General features: G+C 37.6%; 3 protein-coding genes, 1 long non-coding RNA gene and 1 other non-coding gene across 6 annotated transcripts; 3 read left to right on the forward strand and 2 right to left on the reverse strand.

Annotated features, from left to right (window-relative positions):
- Window positions 1–125: 125 nt before the first annotated feature.
- LOC109149799 (photosystem I chlorophyll a/b-binding protein 5, chloroplastic) lies at window positions 126–1,894 on the forward strand. The gene is made up of 6 exons (XM_019297802.1): window positions 126–446; window positions 553–685; window positions 1,057–1,169; window positions 1,251–1,355; window positions 1,460–1,548; window positions 1,623–1,894. Exons 1-6 carry the CDS (start codon window positions 244–246, stop codon window positions 1,763–1,765), a joined length of 786 nt encoding a protein of 261 aa, XP_019153347.1. The 5' UTR covers window positions 126–243; the 3' UTR covers window positions 1,766–1,894.
- A 247-nt stretch (window positions 1,895–2,141) lies between these two features.
- On the reverse strand, window positions 2,142–6,338 carry LOC109149798 (protein WEAK CHLOROPLAST MOVEMENT UNDER BLUE LIGHT 1-like). 2 transcript variants are annotated; one of them, XM_019297801.1, is made up of 4 exons: window positions 6,205–6,338; window positions 5,968–6,099; window positions 4,336–5,443; window positions 2,142–4,107 (listed from the first exon to the last, which is right to left on the reverse strand). In XM_019297801.1, the coding sequence occupies exons 3-4, from the start codon at window positions 5,410–5,412 to the stop codon at window positions 2,230–2,232; spliced, it is 2,955 nt and encodes a 984-aa protein (XP_019153346.1). In that variant the 5' UTR covers window positions 5,413–5,443; window positions 5,968–6,099; window positions 6,205–6,338; the 3' UTR covers window positions 2,142–2,229. The 2 variants fall into 2 exon arrangements, with proteins under 2 accessions (XP_019153346.1, XP_019153345.1); XM_019297800.1 differs by having other exon boundaries at window positions 5,968–6,338.
- An 860-nt stretch (window positions 6,339–7,198) lies between these two features.
- TRNAR-CCU lies at window positions 7,199–7,271 on the forward strand. The gene has a single exon. It is a non-coding gene; the product is annotated as a tRNA-Arg (tRNA).
- A 698-nt stretch (window positions 7,272–7,969) lies between these two features.
- LOC109149323 lies at window positions 7,970–8,629 on the forward strand. The gene is made up of 2 exons (XR_002048948.1): window positions 7,970–8,427; window positions 8,468–8,629. It is a non-coding gene; the product is annotated as an uncharacterized LOC109149323 (long non-coding RNA).
- A 6,462-nt stretch (window positions 8,630–15,091) lies between these two features.
- LOC109149129 (BRI1 kinase inhibitor 1-like) lies at window positions 15,092–16,581 on the reverse strand. Its single transcript, XM_019296779.1, has one exon. The coding sequence runs from the start codon at window positions 16,244–16,246 to the stop codon at window positions 15,305–15,307; it is 942 nt and encodes a 313-aa protein (XP_019152324.1). The 5' UTR covers window positions 16,247–16,581; the 3' UTR covers window positions 15,092–15,304.
- Window positions 16,582–19,784: the final 3,203 nt, after the last annotated feature.

Below are 19,784 nucleotides of genomic sequence, written 5' to 3' on the forward strand. Positions count from 1 at the left end.
ATTTCAAGAAAAAAAAGAGTCACTTAAATAATTCAGGGGGAAAAAGTGCTATAAGTATATAACTTAGAGGGAAAAAGTGCCATTTTTCCTTATTATTATTAAGGGGACCAGAAAAATGTGTGAAATTGAACAGAAAAGTGATAAGTGGGGGCCACTCTATCTTATCTTTAATTCAACTCTGCAATGCAGTGAGGTCGTCATGGTTGTTTAGCTTGCTGGAAGTTAACGTACAACACGATCGAGATGGAACTTGCATTGGGAAGAAGCTTCCGAGCTTTGCCCACCTTCCCTGCGTCACCTGCATTTCCGTCCAACGGGATAGGAAAAACATCACCCGTAAAAACCGCACCTTATTGTCCGCGGAAATGTCGGAATCCTGTTGTTCGAGCTCAGCAGCGCCCTACCTGGCTGCCGGGGCTCGACCCTCCGACTTATCTTGACGGAACGTACGTGAGCCCCGCCCTTTCTGTCAATCCACTAGTTTCTTGGTTGATATATAATGTTCACCCCCCCCCCCCGGCCGCCATTAATATATGCTTGTGGTTTTTGCAGTCTTGCTGGGGATTTCGGGTTTGATCCTCTTGGACTTGGAGAGGATCCGGAGAGCTTGAGATGGTATGTGCAAGCAGAGCTGGTTCATGCCCGTTTCGCCATGGCTGGGGTTGCCGGAATTCTTTTTACAGATGTATGTGAGCAGCAAGAACAACACCCATGATGTTCCTTTTGACTAAATCCCACATTGTAAAAAATCAGCTTAAGTTGTCCATAGTTCAAACCCAAGAAGGGCGTTCCCACTAGGGGTCGAACTTATAATCCAGCTTTATAATATAACGTTCATAGCTGATAGACTCAAACCGAAAAGGTCAATAGGACTTTCACTAGGAGTCAAACTTGTAATCTTGTGATTATCAAGTCAACAGCTTAACTAACTTAGCTGGCATTGCCCCACAGAAGATGATGTTCTTGATCCTTGTTGTTACTATTATTAGGCCTTTTTTTTTTTTTTGTTCTTGTTTTGTTTCATTTTTCCTCATGGAATTGCATGCACTGCTGCAGTTGCTTCGTGTGACAGGAATAAAAGACCTGCCTGTGTGGTATGAAGCAGGAGCAACAAAATTTGAGTTTGCCAGTACAAGAACTCTGATTGTTGTTCAGCTCTTACTGATGGGGTAACATGAAAAACCATGAACTGCAAACAAAATTTGAGTTTGCCTGTACAAGAGCTCTGATGGATTCTTGTTTTTATATAGTTTTGCTGAAACCAAAAGGTATATGGATTTCAAAAACCCTGGTTCTCAAGCACAAGAAGGAACCTTCCTCAATATAGAAGCTGCACTTGAAGGCCTTGAACCCGGGTAATATTTGATTACCAAGGTTTCACTTTGATCACACTTCTTTTCTGACATATAAAATATAAATGTATGTACAGTCTAACTATCAGTTTAAACTTTTTGAACAGGTATCCTGGTGGCCCCTTGTTCAATCCATTGGGTCTGGCTAAAGATATCAAGAATGCCCAAGAATGGAAGCTCAAAGAGATCAAGAATGGTTTGTCAGACATCCTGTTTTTTTCAGTTCTTTTTTGGTATATTTCTTTTTCATACTTGTTGGTTAATCTGCAGGAAGGCTAGCAATGGTGGCCATGCTCGGCTTCTTCGTCCAGGCTTCTGTTACTCATGCTGGCCCTATAGAAAATCTTGCCCAGCACCTCTCAGATCCATGGCACAAAACCATCATTCAAACTCTTGCTGGATCTGGTTCTTGATTTTCTGGAGAGTTAAGTCACAACATTCTGATATGTATATGGTGATACAAGAACAAGATGAAGGATTGCATATAATCCTTCTTGTTTTACTCAATACATTGCCAATTTAATAAAGAAATTTATGAGACAGTATAGGAAATGTAACCATCTCTTGTATAAATCATAGCCATGTCTATACAAACAAAAATGACAACCAGTGAGCTACAGCAATGAAAAGGTTAACATTTGTGATGACAAATAACAAGAATCTCTATGATATGTACAAAAACAATGCTCGAAACGCACAATCAAAATTCTGTATGAATTTACACCTACCCAATCCATCAACAACTCATAATGTAGCAGTTTGCACACATCATCATGCTGTATCGGATGCTCTTTTTTTTTCTGGGCAAGAACAAGAAGATCTCGGGGAAGAATGATGATTGTACTTTGTAGCAGCAGTATGCACGTTGCACAGAGCATCATGTCTTGGATGATTTCTTTCTGGCCAAGAACATGAAGATCCGGGGGAAGAATGATCTCTTCTTTTTCTTGGCGGGCTTTGTCACTTCAGGAGATGATTCAGGTTCAGTATTGGTTTCCTGAGCCTGTGGATTTTCAGGTTTGCTTTCGTTTGCTTGTCCTTTAGGAGACTTATTATGACGTGAAGTGTCCTCTGCTGCTGGGCCATTCACGCTTCCTTCTGACTCTTTCCTCTCCTCGAAACTCGATCTTGCACTCTTAACTGAGCTAACAGATTCATTGGCTTTCCGTCTTTGCTCGTGTGATTCTCTCCGTCTTCTCACCTCCTGCTCTACAGCCATCTTCCCTTCCTTGGCTTTATCGGCTTTTTGCAGTGCGTTCTCTAGCACTTGCCTTCTTTCAGCTAGCTTATTGTTAACATCCTCCAGCTTCTTCAGGCTATTTAGCTCGCCCTCTTTAGCTACTTCGATTTGGGAGATAGCAGCAGCTACCCTCATTTTCGCTTCCTCTTCTGCAGCGTGGGCCTGCTTGCTTAACTCGTAATACTCTTCTAAGGAAAGTGTCACTCCAGATGGCGAGTCCACTCCTTTGTTGTTTCGAGCTTGTTCGCTCTCTTCTAGTGCATTCATAGCTGCAATTGCCAATTTCTCGGCAGCTTTTGCAGCTTCTATCTCCCTCTTAGCTGCAAGTAACCGTCTTTCCAGTGTAGTTGCTCCTGTCTTCGCCTCGTCTGCTTCCTCCTTTGCTCTCGACAATTCTTGTAGTGCTGCTTCAGCGATGGACTTTGCTCGATCTGCTTCTTGAGTGGCCCGTTGGAGCTGCTTTGGAAGCTCTATCATCTTGTCTCGAGCCTCCTTTTCTCTTATCTGTGCAAGGACGATATCTGATTTGGTTCGGTTTAGCTCAGCTTCGATGGATGAAATTGTAATCAATGCCATTTCTTCTCTCTGTCGATTGGTTATAAGTTCTTCTTTCTCCTTTTCCAGCTCGGACTTCAACGAGGTGGATGCTACTTTCAAGAAATTCACTTCAGCCACTGCTTTCTCTACCTGGAGGTTCACTTCTTTGAGCTCGTTGTTAGCTGATTCCACTGCTGCTTGTATTTCGCAGTGAGTTCGTTTCTCGGGCTCCAGCAACTCGGCCTCGAGGCTTTCCTGTTCCACTTGTGTCTCCATATAAGCAGCCAATCCTGCTTTCAGGTCCTGCAACATAGCCGAGGCAGTATCTAGCTCCGATTTGAGCTCCTTTGAAGACAGGATCTGCTGATTTAGCCTCTCGATCTCCTCTTCAGCTTCCTTGACTTCCTTCTCCCAGTAAATTGTGTCTTGCTCCCTCGCCATCGCAGCTCCAATCCGATGATCCTCCGCCTCCAAATGTGCAGCATGTGCAGCATCTAAAGCCTGCTTCACAGTTATCAGCTCAACTGTCAAATCCTCCACAGACTTCTCGACCTGTTTCGATTCAGAAACAGCTTCCTCCGCCTCTCTCACTGTCGCGTCTTTCTCCGCCACCAGCACGGCGTAATCACTGCGGAGCTGCTCCAGCTCAGCCGTCACGGCTTTCAGGTCCGACACTGCAGCGTGGTGCCTCGCTCTCGCAACCTCGAGCTGTGCCTTCGTGGCAATGCTCGCCTCATCCGCTATCCCTTGCTCCATCTCTTCCACTCTCAGCTTCGCTAGCTCGGAATCCTGCCTCGCTTGCTTCTCTTCGGTTTGTGCTCTCTCGAGATTCAGCTTCAATTCCTCTATAAGCCTTCTAGTGCCATCTAACTCCTTCAAAACTTGCATCTTTCCTTCCTCAGAAGCCTCGAATTGTTTTTTGTATAACGGGATCTCCTCCTGCAGTTTCTCTAGCTCCTGGTCAATACACTTGCGCCTCTGAATCGAGCCATTCACATATAGAAAGTTCACATCCAGAATCAATCACAATATTACTTGTAAGCTTTAAAGAAAATCACAAATAATCAGATTGTGTATGAGCCAATGACTTTGTGGTCTATTTGTGCTTCAGTAGATTGAGAAAGTAGCTATGAACACATACTACATTGTAAGTGCGATAAATGTGGTTTAAGAAGAGGCTATAGAGAGTTGGAAAGAAGATTATACCTCCACAGTCTGGACTCGATGAGCCTTCCAGTCGACGATTCCACCAAATTTAGAAACCGCCTGCTTCACAGATTCAATAGGCATTGCTGTGTCAATTTGAACCCGGTCTATGTCATAATTTTCGGGGTATTTAGAAGGGGCAGAGGTTGATGATTTATCAGTAAAGCTGGAAACTTTGGCTAGGGGGCGACCAGTATCGTCTGGTGGCACGAAATGACTGGGAACTTTGGCAATAGGCTCATCAACATCAGCTTCTTCTAAGGGCATTAAATGGTTGGGATCTTTGGGTAGAGGCTGATCCATGTCATCCGATGGCTCTGAAACTTTGGCTACGGGCTGACCAAACGAGGTTATTGACACTAAATGATTCGAAACTTTGGCTATAGGATCATAAAAGTCATCTTCTGATGGCACGGAAACTTTGGCTACGAGGTGATCATCCTCATCTGATGGTAATAAATCATTGCAACTTTCAGCGTCGCTAACTTGAGGGTGGTGGGAGGTGAAACGAGCATCGTTATCACTGTTGGTTTTGTCACTACTGTCTCCAAATAACTCTGTAGCATCGCCCTCTTTTGCTACTGAGGAATTTTTGGGTGCCATTTCTTCCTCAGGAGCATTACTCGAGCTGCTATGAGCACTAGAGTGAGCCCCAACATCTACAAGTGGTTGCAATACTTCATTTGGCTCGACTGGGATGGATTTGGAAACACCAGAATTATCGTCTCTCTGAGGCTCGATTGGCTCGGGACTTTTTGTTGATTGAAGAAATGTGTCCTGATCATCAAGTAGAGAACTATTCACAGGAGATCCAGTCCCAGAATTGTCACCTGTTTTGCCAACTTTAACTGAAGACGAGTTTTCTGTTGGAGAAGGATCATCATGCCTTAGATGATCTAATATAGAACCATCCACACCCAAAGATTGTCTTTCAGAGTTCATATTTCCATTAGCATCCTTGTTCATTTCAAACACATCATTCGGTTGATCTTCATCTTCATCTGTGGACGACGAGAATCCAGGTACAGAATTGGATTCTGGAGGAGCATTTCCCTTCATAGTTTTCATGTCCTCCATGCCAATATAAGGCTAAGGCGAACCAATTCACCTGATATCATTGGAACATCATGTTTCAAGTTTGATTTATACTAGGAGATAGTCATACATATACAATAACACTAATGTAGCTGGGTTCTATAAATGCACGGTCAGCTTAGTTGGTTCCTGGTCTTTGATGTGCATGAATATCCATTAAACAAGACAATGAATTCATAAAAATCCCAGAAAAATTCTACATCAAAATGCTCAAATAAGCAAACATAGAGACAAATTATCACAGCAATAAATCAAATTATTCTCAACTCAAAAGCTTGGATCTTCCAAAATTGCTTCTTCCTTTGACGTACGCATTACGCAACAAGAAGGAACACATACATAATCAAAGATTAAGCTCAATAATCATACATTTAAAAAATGGGTATTAACAGAAACAATAACCAAACTCTAAATTCTAAAAACATGGGCATTAACAGAAACAATAATCAAACATGTGTGGATTAAAACAGCACAAAAGAATTTAAGGAAAAAAACAAAAACAAAATGGATAAGGAAACAAAGAGGAGAAGAGCATACCAGGAATCGCAGGAAGCGAAACAGATAAACCAAAATTCCTACGAAAAGAATGAATCTTTCTGTGTTTCTCCACCACCAACTTCCTCTGTTATAACAGGAAAGTTGCTGGCTTTAAAGCAGCTCCAACGATTCCTACCATGAAATCCGGAAAAAGGGAAATGTTGAGAAATTAAAAAGACAAAAAAAAGAAAAAGAAAAGCAAAAATGGAAAGTTGAGGAAAGGATTATGAAACCAACAGGATTGTTGTTACGGATTATGTCTGTACTACTCTGTTTCTTTTTGGTCTTTTCCGAAGAAAAAGGATTTGTGGCTAAAACGATGAATAAGAGTTTGCTTCTCTGACCACAGCCAAATCTGCGACTCAGAGTCGTTTGTGTCCTTTTCTTAAAAATTGAATTTCCATTTTGGTAGAATTGGACAAAAACTCCATAAATATTTTAAAATTAGTTTTATTTAAAAAAAAAAAAAAATTACTTCGAAAGCTGAACCTCATATTAGAAGGTCTCTTGTTGCTCTCATCACGTAGACATGATAAAATAAATTGCAAAATGTGTCTCAAATGACATGCCAACCTCCAAATGTTTGGATATTAGTGTCCATAACAAAACTAAATATATACATTATTGGTAAGACTCAAATCTTGCTTTTAAATCACTTAACAAAATCTCACCACGAATTAATAGTCACTTTTATTTAAGAAAGTACCTCACAAGTTACAACATTCTTTATCCAGTTAAAACTTAACCTATAATATGTTTTACTAATGAATTAATTTACTATTGTAACATTTGATTGATTGATTATTTATTCTACTTTTTATATTCGTTGTTTTACCTTTTAAACTCATTTTAATTAGTTTGAATGGAGTTCATACGCTCAAATGTTGAGAGGAATGACATGTGTATCTGCTAATGATTCTCTAAGTAGATTTGTGTATGAATATCTTCTTTTTTGTGTACACAGTTTTTTGAACCTCAATATAGTTTCGAGACTCAACAATAAACTGTATATTTTTGTGTACAAAAAAATCAAGCTCCCACCCTAATACTAGAAACAAGTTTTAAGTGAGACCTTTTATCCATTAAATCAATGTTTTGGCCCTTTTTCTTTCTTGTTTTCTACATAGTAATCAAGTCCCTTTCTTCAAAAAAAAAAAAAAAAAAAAAAAAAAGAGTCCCTTCTCTCTTGGGTTTTTATTTACGTTATAAAATATGTTACCTGTAACAAGCAGCGCCTGTAGCTCAGTGGATAGAGCGTCTGTTTCCTAAGCAGAAGGTCGTAGGTTCGACCCCTACCTGGCGCGTTTTTTACACCTTCCAACCTTGGATCCCCTCGAATGGTCGTTTATCATGTGATTTAAACTTGCTTGCGTACTATGACTGACGTTAATACGTGGAATCCACTTTTTGAAGTCAAGTTTAAGAAAACTTAACCATGCAACAAGATAAGTACGACCCAGAATAAATGCCTGCCTGCCACCACCATATACCAAACTATCTGATCTGCATTATTATATTCATCCTTCTGCATAAAAAGAAGAATGGAATCTCCTTTATATATAAATAGTTAAGCACAACATGATTGATATGTACCCTAAATATATTATTACAACGAGATTTAGCTTTACTTATTTCAATAATCGAGTCCCAGCCACTAGCTACTTGAGGGTATACACTGAGTAAATCCAGTCATATTATCTTAACCGCAAAAAATCACAAAAGAGATAAACAAACTTAAATTGTTCATAGTTATCGGGTTCAAACTAAAAAAATCAATAAACCGTTCCCACCCGGAGTTACCAAGCCAAGGGGTTGCCCAAAACATAGCAATTATTTGATTCCGAATAGGTACGTGTTCCACGTTTTGGACTGCTTTAATTTGATTCCTATTCCTTAGAAAAGTGAAACAACCTAATTCAATTCAAAGAATTCATGTTGCCTAATACTTTTCCTTAAAGATAATGTGGAACCTTCAAGCACTACGCACATACAGTATAAATCCATGCATGCAAGTTGCCATATATATCATCGCCAACCATAATAAGAAGCAAAATCACACTGTACATTTCACTGCAGAAAAAAGAAAAACAGAGAAAATATATATGGCTATTAAGAACTATGCACGCAGCGTTCACAGCGACGGCAAGCTTGACATGACTTTGGAAGAGTTCAAGAAGTGGTTTAGGAGATTTGACGCCGACAGAGACGGCAGAATAAGCAGAGAAGAGCTCCGGGAAGCCATCCGTGCCGCCGGCGTGCGCTTCTCCTGGCTCAAAGGCCGGAAGGGGATGAAGGCGGTTGACGGTAACGGTAACGGCTTCATTGACGACTGTGAGATTGACAAGTTGGTGGAGTTTGCGCAGATGAACTTGAATATCCGGATTGTCACGTATTAATACTTGCTCTTTTTTATGACTGAAAAAAATTTCAGTCACTTTTCAAAAATATGTATTAGGTAACGTTGCCTTGTTAATACTTTTTGGCTTACTATAAATTTAAGCTTTATGTAAGATTTTCTTGTATAATATATAATTGTTAAGGTCATAATTATATATAGTTTAAATTTGACTAAACTTATGTATAGTCATGGACTATAGTATGTAAAGTTGAAAGTGGATGATTAGTTTGGTTAAATTTACCTATAATCAAGACCATTTCAAAACTTAAATCTTAATAGGGAAGGCAAAATGCACCATTCTACTTCTACTCAAATTAAAGTGCAATTAACTATTAACTATGTATCTCAATTTTAAAAAGTGAGATGTTCTAAATTCCTAATTTTCATTTAATTACCTTTTAATTTCTACAAATTCCATCTATATCATTAGGTTCACATCCTAAGAAACGTATAACAATCTGTTCAAATATGTTAGATTCTAATATATAACAAACTAATTAGAACCTATACATGATTTAAACAAATTGTTATACTTTTGTTAATTAGGATGTGAATTTAATGGCATAAAATTTGTATGTAAGATTAATATCTATTATATAGGAGTGAGGTTTACTCATTCTACATATTCAGATAGCGAGTAGCGGCTATAAATTTTATTCATCATTAAAAAAAAAAAATTAGAATCTAATTTTGTAAAACTAAAATTTTAATTACATTTTTAAGTTGAGAAAGTTGTCCACTTGTCCTGTTATAATTTTGCTAAAAATAAGAGATAAGACACAAGTGGCTTGACACATACGATTAGGTCGATCGAATCCTGCTTGCTACCCCAAATTGCAATATTTTAGAATTTAGATTCTTTTTTAGCAATGAAAAGAAATTAAAGTTCCTTATCTTCACTATATTGCGTGCCCAACTTTTTGTCCACAGTCACATTATTTCTGTGTCTATTTATTCACAACTCTCATCTTCTATAGTTCTATGGGCTTCCATGGTGCAATTACACGTACGTACGTAACACTACCCGTGATTAGGCCATCCCCACCCTTCAAAGGAGCATATATGACATGCTGACATGCATATGTTTATATTTTAAGGTGAATCTTCCCACGTAGTATGGTGTTCAATTATATAATCTTTTGCATATATTATATTATTTTAGTGTGTAATACTATAATTTGTCATTTCATATTTGAGTGATAAGGGAAATCTGTAGTCAATACGTGAATGTGTGTATTGAACAACCACACACCTTGTAATGTTAGTTACGCTATTTCATATTTATAATTTAATTTATCTTATATGTATGTAATGACTTATTTAAGTTCTGTGATAATAAGACTTTTGTTCAATGTACATAGAATTAATATAATTTTAATTTGTTAGAATGAACATAATCCTGAACTATACAGGCTGGTGGATATATACATCTATACCGGATCTTGACACCCGGGGCCTAGCGACGGTGGTCGGTGGGATAGCTTATTCCAATTTCCAGGCAACCATACATTAAAAGATCGAATAGCATCTCCCTTTCATTTTAATTTCAACACAATATTCCACTTTTAAATACTTTGCATTAAAATGGGATAACTTTTATCGCTACACGTTATCACTTTTTATTTGATTCCTATTCTTCACAAACATGTAAATGATTTCTTTTTAAATATTATAAAAATCTACATAAAATGTTTCGATTTTAATCCTCACGTTTTCAAATATATATATATATATATATATATATATATATATATATATATATATATATATATATATATATATATATATATATATATATTCTGTCAATAATCTTATGGTTTAGTGGCATGAAGTGGCTTTCCGAAATAGGAGGTCATGGATTTGAGCCTCAGTAGAGCAGTAGCGGTATTGCCTCTTTGTGCTTCAATAGGTTGAGAAAATAATTATGAAGAAATACTATATTGTAACAGAGTCAGTAATACTTAAAAAATATACTCTGTAACCAGCTTATGTTGTCCATACTCAATTAGAATCCAAAGAAGTAAAACAGTCTAGACTCAATCAAACCAAAAAAGCAAATTAGACCACTCTTACATACCGAGAGTCAAATTTGTAACCGTCTACAAAAGGCTAGACCGAACGGGTCCAAAAATACAGTATAAATCCAAGCAAACCCCAAATCATCAGTTCATCACCAACCTGCATCTCTATAAGAAGGAGCAGAAATACTCTTCTATACACACACATATATTTAGATTAATTAGAAGTTAAAATTAGTAGTGAAATTAAATGGCTATTAAGAGCTATCCACGCAGTGCTCCTAGCGATGGGAAACTAGACATGACGTTGGAAGAGTTCAAGAAATTTGTGAGGACTTATGATGCAGATAGGGACGGCAGAATAAACAGGGAAGAGCTCCAGGAAGCCATCCACGCCACCGGAGGGAGGCTGTGCTGGTTCAAAGGCCGCCAGGGAATGAAGGCCGCCGACGGCAACGGCAACGGCTTCATCGACGATAACGAGATGGATAAGCTGGTCGACTTTGCTCAGAAGAACTTGAACATCCGGATCGTCACCTACTATTAACGCCGGCCCGCCGGCCGGCCGCTTTCATTATATATATTTGCGCGCTTTATTTATATATGCAAATTGAATAAATAATTCAACGCTTTCGCAAACACCGCCGCCGGAATTTGGATCAACCTCGTACTTGCATTGCTTCGATCTGCCGATGTAATGTTCGTACTATACGTGTCTTATTTTGTGTATGATCTTTTGGTTTGATACATATGCTATTATTATTATTATTATTTTTTAATCTCGATTGATCTTTATAAGTTTGAACCTCAAATTTAAGTCTTCATTTTCTTTCCTATCCGGGAGACGGGTGAAAGAAGTGAATGGCGGGATGTGTTTGATTGATCTTTATTGTTATGAATTGAAGAAGCTGAGGGTTTTCTTCTTTAATATATGATGTATTTTGTTTTGGTGTATCTTACTTGTTCATTGTTTAATTTACGGTATTAAAAAACTTTTTTTTTTTGAAAACCAAAGGAAATATATTAAATCAAGGCATAACCAAATCTGAAATACAAGGAGTCAGAACTATGTCCCAAACCTCAAGGACAGATGAAGGACCGGTCTTATACATGTTTGAAAAGATTAAGAATTTAATTTTTGATTCCTTAATTCAACTAATATTATGATCGGACTAATTATTATAAGTAAACTCTTAACATATGTATTGTAATGTCTCGAGTTTGATTCTTGCTAACACTTTTTAATTTTGACCGAACACGTCACAAAAATCTTACGTGTAACTTACGGATTATTATATAAGAATATGGTTTATCCTGCACTTCCGATAGTAGCAAAAAATATATGTATTGCAAAATGTTAAAGTTAAAATAAGTCTTTGCTAATTTGCTTATAATGAATTAATGATAGACATAATAAGAGAATGGGAAAATGACACTTTTTCCCCCTGAGTTATATACCTATAGCATTTTTTCCCCCTAAGTTATTGAAGTGGCTGTTTTTCCCCCTGAAATGTTAAATGGACATATTTACCCTTAAACTAAATATTTAATTTATTTTTTTCTCCAACAAATTATGACCATAATTTGGTTCAAACTAAACAAACACTATAGCAACCAAACCGAAATATTCCAATTACAATTTAGAATCGAAATTCGATATTTAGAGTTTATTAAAATCGTGAACCGGAACGGACGGTTCATGTTCCGAAAAAAAATAAAATACATTTATTGTTGAATTTAGACTATTTTAAAATAAAAAATAAAATTTTAAAATAAAGACGGTTCAAAACCGCGAATCAGATCCGGAACCGCCAGTTCACGGTTCAAGATTCAATTTTTTGATACATAATTTTAATAAATTGACATTTAAATATTGGGTTCTAGATCTGAATTATAACCGTAAACTATTAATTCGATTGCTTTAGTATCCGGTTCAATTCAAATCGAACCGTGGTCATCCCTACGTATACGCAATAATTTGTTGGAGTAGTAAAATAAATAAAATGTTTACTTTAAGGGTATAAATGTCAATTTAATATATCATGGGGGAAAAAGCACCACTTTTAGAATAATTGAGGGGGCTAATGTGCTTACCTAAATAATTGAGGGGGAAAAATTACTATAAGTGTATAACTCAGGAGTAAAAAGTGCCATTTTCCCTAAGAGAATTAGGAATATTGCAGTCAGGCCCATTATTAACATGGCAGCCCAAATATATATTTCAAACTTGGAACAACTTTAATCCAATTATTATGGTGTGATCCTAGTCTACACCAACTATGTGTATCATATTATTAATAGTGTATATTTAATATATAAATAATATATTTTTAATATATTAAAAATATACATTGTATTTAAAAAAACATTATTTTAGTACTAAAAATATATTATTTTATATAATATATATTCAATATACAAATAATGTACATTTAATATATTAAAATTTAAAAATGTACCTTTTTTATTATAATTCACACAGTAATTTGCCATAGTAGAGTGGTGGCCATGAGAGATCAGTGAAGTTTTTTCTCGGGTTTCCTCCTCCATTTGATTCCCCCCCAAAAAATATTATTTTCTCAGCTATATTTTAAAATTCAACACATAATCTAATGTGTGTAAATTAATGGTGATGTTAATCTCTGCACTCTTAATTGTAAAAGACTAATTTAACCATTAACATCTATCTTACATAATAAAATTGTAATTAATCACCCCAAAATACTATTGCACAATAGAAGGGTTTACTTAGTGTATATCTTTGAGTATGAATTTTCCTCGTCACCCCCAAAAAATGTAACTAACTCAAAATGTTAAACAGAAATTCAATATAATTAGAATATATATACATTTTTTTTATAAAATTGAACCATGGTAAAGTGATTGAAAAAAAAAAATGAAATATAAAATTTGAAGAGGAGATTTAGAAGTTTAGTCTTACTTCCGGTGATAAGGTAGGGTTTGAATTCCACTAGGAACCTGACAAGTCATTGAAAATTTTGACCAATTAGTTGTGATGAAAATTTCTTATCCATAAAAATATACCTGCATGAAATTTGAAATTATTTAGGCATGCAACTTAGAATTTACCTCATTCATAGCCCTTTTAATTTTGAGCAGGTTCATGGGGTTCATGCATATAGACATATAGTCTAACAAAGCTATTTTTGTGAGGGTAAGAAATTTGAGGGGTGTAGGTGAAATTATCCATTTTTAAACAAACCAAAAGCAGACATCACTAATACATCAAAAATGGCGTCACCCACTCCTCCAAAACCGACAATAAACCTCGAATTATACACAAGTTTGATTAAGATTAGAATAATTAATAAGCATTTGATTAAGTTAGTTGTTGTGATGTGATATTTGGGGGAAGTACCATAGACATTATTGTTGTACCTGACAAGAGAAATTCCAAACCCATCTATTCATTAGACCCACGGCCGTTTTGGTCGGACTTAATGCCCAACTTTTCAATACTTTCTTCTACACAATATATTTGATCCTTAATTTCACCACCTTTCTTGGATACACTCATACACATGTAATTATTTTCTACCCACAATCTTTCTTTTCTTAGGTTGTCTTATTCTTTTTCAAGCTTTAGATGTTCCTTTTTGAGGGCTCTTTGAGGATATTATTATTGTCCACTCAATCTTAATTTCTTTTCAAATATATATACATGTGCATCATTCATTGGAAAAAAAAAAATCTATTCCAAAACTGAGCCTATTGAACCAATTACGTATCACGTCATGCTAGCAACTAAAGTCTGCAGGATTTGAGTCCTACCAAAGATTTTAAAAAAAAAATTATGTATTTGTCATTGCCGTGGATACTAGTGTAGACTAGTCTCGTGATTTATCTCATCTACTATTATTATGTATCGTCTTTTTTCATACAGTACAATATCTTTTAATTTTGAATCACCGTGAAACTAATATGAATTTAACTTAAACCCCTCTATTTTACATGCATTAATATTGAAGCTTAAAATAATATGTTTTGCATATATAAAATAGGGGATAGTTTTGTCGGATACCCCACATGCAGTGTATGGTGTTCCATTACAGTACAGATGACTATAGGATAGTGTTCTCCTATGGTCCCTGCCCAATATTTTGGTTCACTTTCACTACTCCAAATATCACTATTCAATAAGGCCGGAGTCGTTAAGGATCGGAGTATCAACTGAAGAAGAAAAACATTTTTTATTTTTTATTTTAAAAAATTCAGAACAGACAGAAAAAGAATTGGACTTTTACCTAATTGATGTTGATTAAATCCAAGAGAAGAAAAAAAAAAATCATTAAATTAGTCTTCCTACTTTGTTAGACTTTCCTATCGATCTTTTGATTTAATTAACGCGTTATTTCTTCCTTTTTAATGGATTTGACACATAATAAAACAAAATTTACATAAATGACAAAAAAATTATCATTAATGTAAACCCTCTAGCTGCCATATGCACACATCATGCACAGTAAATATACACAATTTTAGAAAAAACTCTTTAGTGTCAATAAATGTACAAAAATTTTAAGAGAAAAAAATTCTTAATATAGTGAACAATAACTCATGTACGTGGTAAAATCTTAAAGTGAATAAAAAAGACTTTGAGTTTGTACAAATATTTTAGGGATTGTAACAGTGCTGATGAGTATCGTTTATATATATAATTTTTGACTTTTTAATGCAAAAATAAAAGTAAAAACAATTCAGGCACCATAAATATTGGGGAATCATTTTGGTAATTACTTACAGATATATGTAATTTCCACCATTATGATACAATACAAAAATAGCTAATAAACATGCACAAAAAAAAAAAAAAAAAAAAAAAAAAAAACTAGGAGTAAAAAAGGATGAAATAATGGAAGATAAAATTGAAGTACTATGATCTGCCAACCTTATCTGGACATTAATGTTTTGGATCATTAATGGAGACTCCATTAGAAGGAATGTGCCCTAGTTTTCTTGGCATTTGATCTTCATTCTCTTCCATTGCAATGGATTTCTTGCAGTGAGCAATGGCGGCTTGGATTGCAGCTTGCAGTTCTTCCATGGTGCTGTCGCTGGGAGAAGAAAACGTTGAAGGCGCAACGAGGAGACCGCTGTTGGTCGGAGATGTTGTTGTGGACGCCGGCGCCGAATATTCCCCTCGGAAGCCTCTGATGATATCGGAGCTTCTGTTGCCGCCTCTTCTAATAATGTTTAAGTTTCCAGAAAAAGAATGAGTTTGGCGGTGGTGGAAGTCCATGGTTCTTCTTCTTCCTTTGAAGGATAAGAGTGGTCGGACCATTCTCATGTAGCGTTTTACGGCTTGGGTTACGTCGTACTTTAGCTTCCTCCAATGTTTTTCCTTGTCTTCTTTGTCTCGAACCTCGCCGCAGGCTTTTCGCCGTTTCGGGAGACCGAACAGGGAAAAGGATTTGGGTTTGGATTTCGCGTCGGTTCTTTGGTCGTCGTTGGTTGTTTGGGTGGTTATGGCGGCTTGGAAGTTTTGGTCTTTTATGGGGAGGGTGAAGCTGTCCATGGAGGTGGTGGAGGAGCGTGGGGAGACGGGGAGGTGGGAGAGGAGGTGGAGCGGGAGGAGGTGGCCGTGGAAGAAGATTTCGTCCGCCGGCGATAAGTCTACTGCGAATGAAGCGGGGGAGGACTTGGCGGTTTTGCCGCCGCCGCCGCCGGTGGCGGGGGCGGGTTTTGTGGATGACGGCGGGTGGAGGGATATGGTGAAAGAGAACTCATGAGACGGAGAAGATGCCGCCGAGGGCGGCGGCGACGGCAACGACTCAACACTGCTGGTTATAGTCGTGGCAGCCGGCGGTGGCTGTGACGGCGGCTCTTCTTGGATCCTTAACATGTCTTCTTCTCTATGCTTATCTTCACGATTTCCTAAATTTCTCAATTACTCTTTTCTTTATGATTTTTTTTTTTTGGGTAATAAAGAAATATATGATTTTGTGGGAGAGAGTAGAGAGAGATAAGGCAGGGGGAGAGGGAGAGAGAGATGGCTAAAATGTCTGTTTTTTGCTTACTCTTTGCCAATTATACTTGTGGACACCCTTTCAAGGGCATGTGGTATCTGGACAGAGTTCTTGGGTCAGGGACAATTTGGTAATATGAGCATATAAATACACATGTATTATGTATAGGGATTGCATAATGAATTGAAGGATGAAATTTTTGCAATGAATAATAAATAGTGGGTCCTTTTCATATATCAAAAGCTGTAGAAATGCTGGATATGGAATCAGATATGGTACGAAGGTCCAATCTTTTCGTGCCTAAATCCGTATATAAAATGGCAAACTACATAAATTTCGTGTACCCACCACCATGTTTTGCTTGGATAATGACCGGAGATGGTATATACTAGATAAATTTTGAAAAGACAAACGGTACTAAAAAACTTATGTGTAACGGGTCGATTCAGAATGTGTTGATAATAATCGAATTTGTAACATTCTTATATAAGAATCATAATTTACCCTCTAGACTATCTCCGATAATCACACATATCTTTACTCTAAAGTTGAAATGTGTTTCAACATCTCAAAGTCTTTGTATATAGATGCTCACAAGACAAATTCATATTGTTTTTCTCTTTTATAGATTTGATTCAAACCATATAATTGCCCGTAAAATAAGTTATCAACTTTACTTTGGATGGACCAATCAAGTAAACTATGACTAGGGACATTTTTACCCTTTTTTTTTCCTGTTGTTGGCAAGACCAGATCAATGTCCATTATATTGCCCGTGAAGGGATTTGTGTAAAGTCATGATAAACAAGTTTGGTTAGGATGAAATCAGGTCCTTATACACAAAGATACGTTTGGATATTTTTGTACTATTTAATGCTTGCAAAAAATGCAAAAGATGTATTGTCTACAACCAATGAGATGTCCCCACCATGCATGATGTGTGTTTTGGGACAACATCAGACTTTAAATCCCACTTTTCTCAAGTCTTTTCTTGGAGTCTTAGGTTTTACCATTCAGCTGGGAAATTTTGCAAAAGTATAATAAATTTGCCCCTACTTGGTGGTAGGTTTATGGAACTTCAACTCATTCACATCATTCCTAGACTCGGTCATATCCACACAAGTGGCCATCCAGCAACCTACATAGACAACTCAATTGACTTTTAAGTGATAAATTATAAGTAAAAATACATTATTTAGCTCTGACAATCGCAATGTGTGAATTACAATTGATATGGTGGGCACCAAGCACTAGTCCTCCTACCTAACAGATTGTCGAGTCACGATGACTTATCTTTGCATTATCTTGTTGGGGGGGGGGGGGGGGGTTGCACAGGCAACTCAATTGGTTCCTAAGTGGTAGATTGTAGACAAGAACACATGATCAAGGCCCGACAACTGCAGTATGAGAGTTACACCCAATGTGATAGGCTTCTTGTGAACAACAGACAGTAATCCTCTCACCTAATAGACCGCTAAATCACGATGATTTATTTCTCCATTATTTTATCGACGGGTCGGGTGGACTCTAGAGACAAGGGAATTTGTTCCACACAAGTGTATGCACTTGTGCACATGCTTTCAAGATCATAATAAATGAAAAGCTAATAACAATACAAAGTACACCAACATTATCAAACAGAAGTTTAGAGGAAGAGTTCAAACTTTGAATACTGAGACTTTATGCGTCGCAAATTTCGCCAGTTCATCAGTCATTGACTATTAAACTATGAAACTTATCGTATCAATAGGGAAAAGATGAAAAACTGGAGTAATTGGTGAGGTGTTTCAATGGCGAAAACGAAAGGTGTGACCGAGGTGAGGTGGTGTATGTGAACACAAACACAAGACTATGAACCTATTGTCTTGAAGTTTGGTAAGATGATTGGACCACACACACGTGTACAAGGTGGTCCATGAGTCCACGTTTGAACAGAGGAATTTTGTTTACTTAGTTAAGGTCAACATCTCAATCATGGATGCATTATTTGGGTGGACACAGGCATCTTCTGCACTAAACCACTCAAAAAAAACAATTATATATCAGTCTAAAAGAGGATAAGAGATGGAGAAAAGAGGAGGAGAAAGAGGCAGATTGCAAGATGTCTTTTGTCTCGTACCATGTTGCTTGCTGGCATGCCTTCTGGTTCTGGGAATGGCTCTTCAGCTTTTTGTGTGTTTGGAGAAAGAGAATGGGGTGTTTTTAGTGGCTAGTGGCAAAAGGCAGAAAAGGAAGGTTTTCCCACCAACCATTTTGTGCACAGGATGATAGTGAAGCAGCGTTTGCTTTATTGGAAATGGTAACTATTCTGCTTGGCTAACTATCCAAAATGCTGAGTAACTTTTGAAATTATCAAGCCTAATGAAAAGCTCACAGAAGCATATCATGGTCATGTCCCTCCCCTCCTCAATCCAAAGAAAAGTGCACTAATCCCACCCAAAAAATGTGCCCCAATCTCAAGGTCCCCACCGCCCCAGACCTGAAGCCTTGGTGGGAGAAGTAAATTTCGTGATGTGTTTCAACAATTTACAGGTACCCCAAAGTGTTTGTACTTTGCACGCTAGTGCTCATAATAGCTCACAATAGGACCAATCTCATACCTTAGTAGGAATCATGTCCTGCACCCGATGTTGAAAAAATCACTAGGCGTCCTCTAGGCGCCTGGGGACCGCCTAGAGCGCCTAGGCGGGCGCCTAGGAGGCTGACCGCCTAGAACGCCTAAGCGGGCGCCTAGGAGGCTGACCGCCTAGGCGCGATTTTTGCAACATTGCCTGCACCTAACAGGGCTCTGGGGACTTAGGATTAGTCTAGAAATCATATCCTGCGCCCTGTTGCTACCAGCAAAACAGAACTATTAACTTCTTTGGATTAGTCAACCAGTTGAGCCCCCGAGGCAAAAGTGCACTACAACTTACCAAGAAGAAAGAATTCGAACATGAAACAGGGTTCCCAGTCCATCTGCCATGATTATTGCCAAGGTTGCAAAAATCGCTAGGCGCCTGGGGACCGCCTAGGGCTCCTAGAGCGCCTAGGCGGGCGCCTAGAGCGATTAATCGGCGCCTAGAGCGCCTAGGCGGGCGCCTAGGTGGCCGACCGCCTAGCGCCTAGGCGCGATTTTTGCAACACTGATTATTGCTAATCCAAATCACCAAAACACAATATGCAGCCAAAAATGAAATCCCACTGTATATTGACTATTTGGAATGTAAAACAAATACATAAAAAGTAGGGGGGAAAAGGTGAGTCAAGCACTCAGCTCAAGTCAAGTGGGGAAAGTTGATATACTAGGACCCAGTACCAGTAGTCATACATATGCCACTAGTTATAAACATTTCAAAGAAACCTAAAAGTGATTCTTCCATTTGCCTTTAGGATTAGATTTGGGCTTTCAGCTTTCTAATTATCACTGCTGTA

This window comes from Ipomoea nil, unplaced genomic scaffold (assembly GCF_001879475.1).
Source record: "Ipomoea nil cultivar Tokyo-kokei standard unplaced genomic scaffold, Asagao_1.1 scaffold2159, whole genome shotgun sequence".
NCBI lineage: Eukaryota > Viridiplantae > Streptophyta > Magnoliopsida > Solanales > Convolvulaceae > Ipomoea > Ipomoea nil.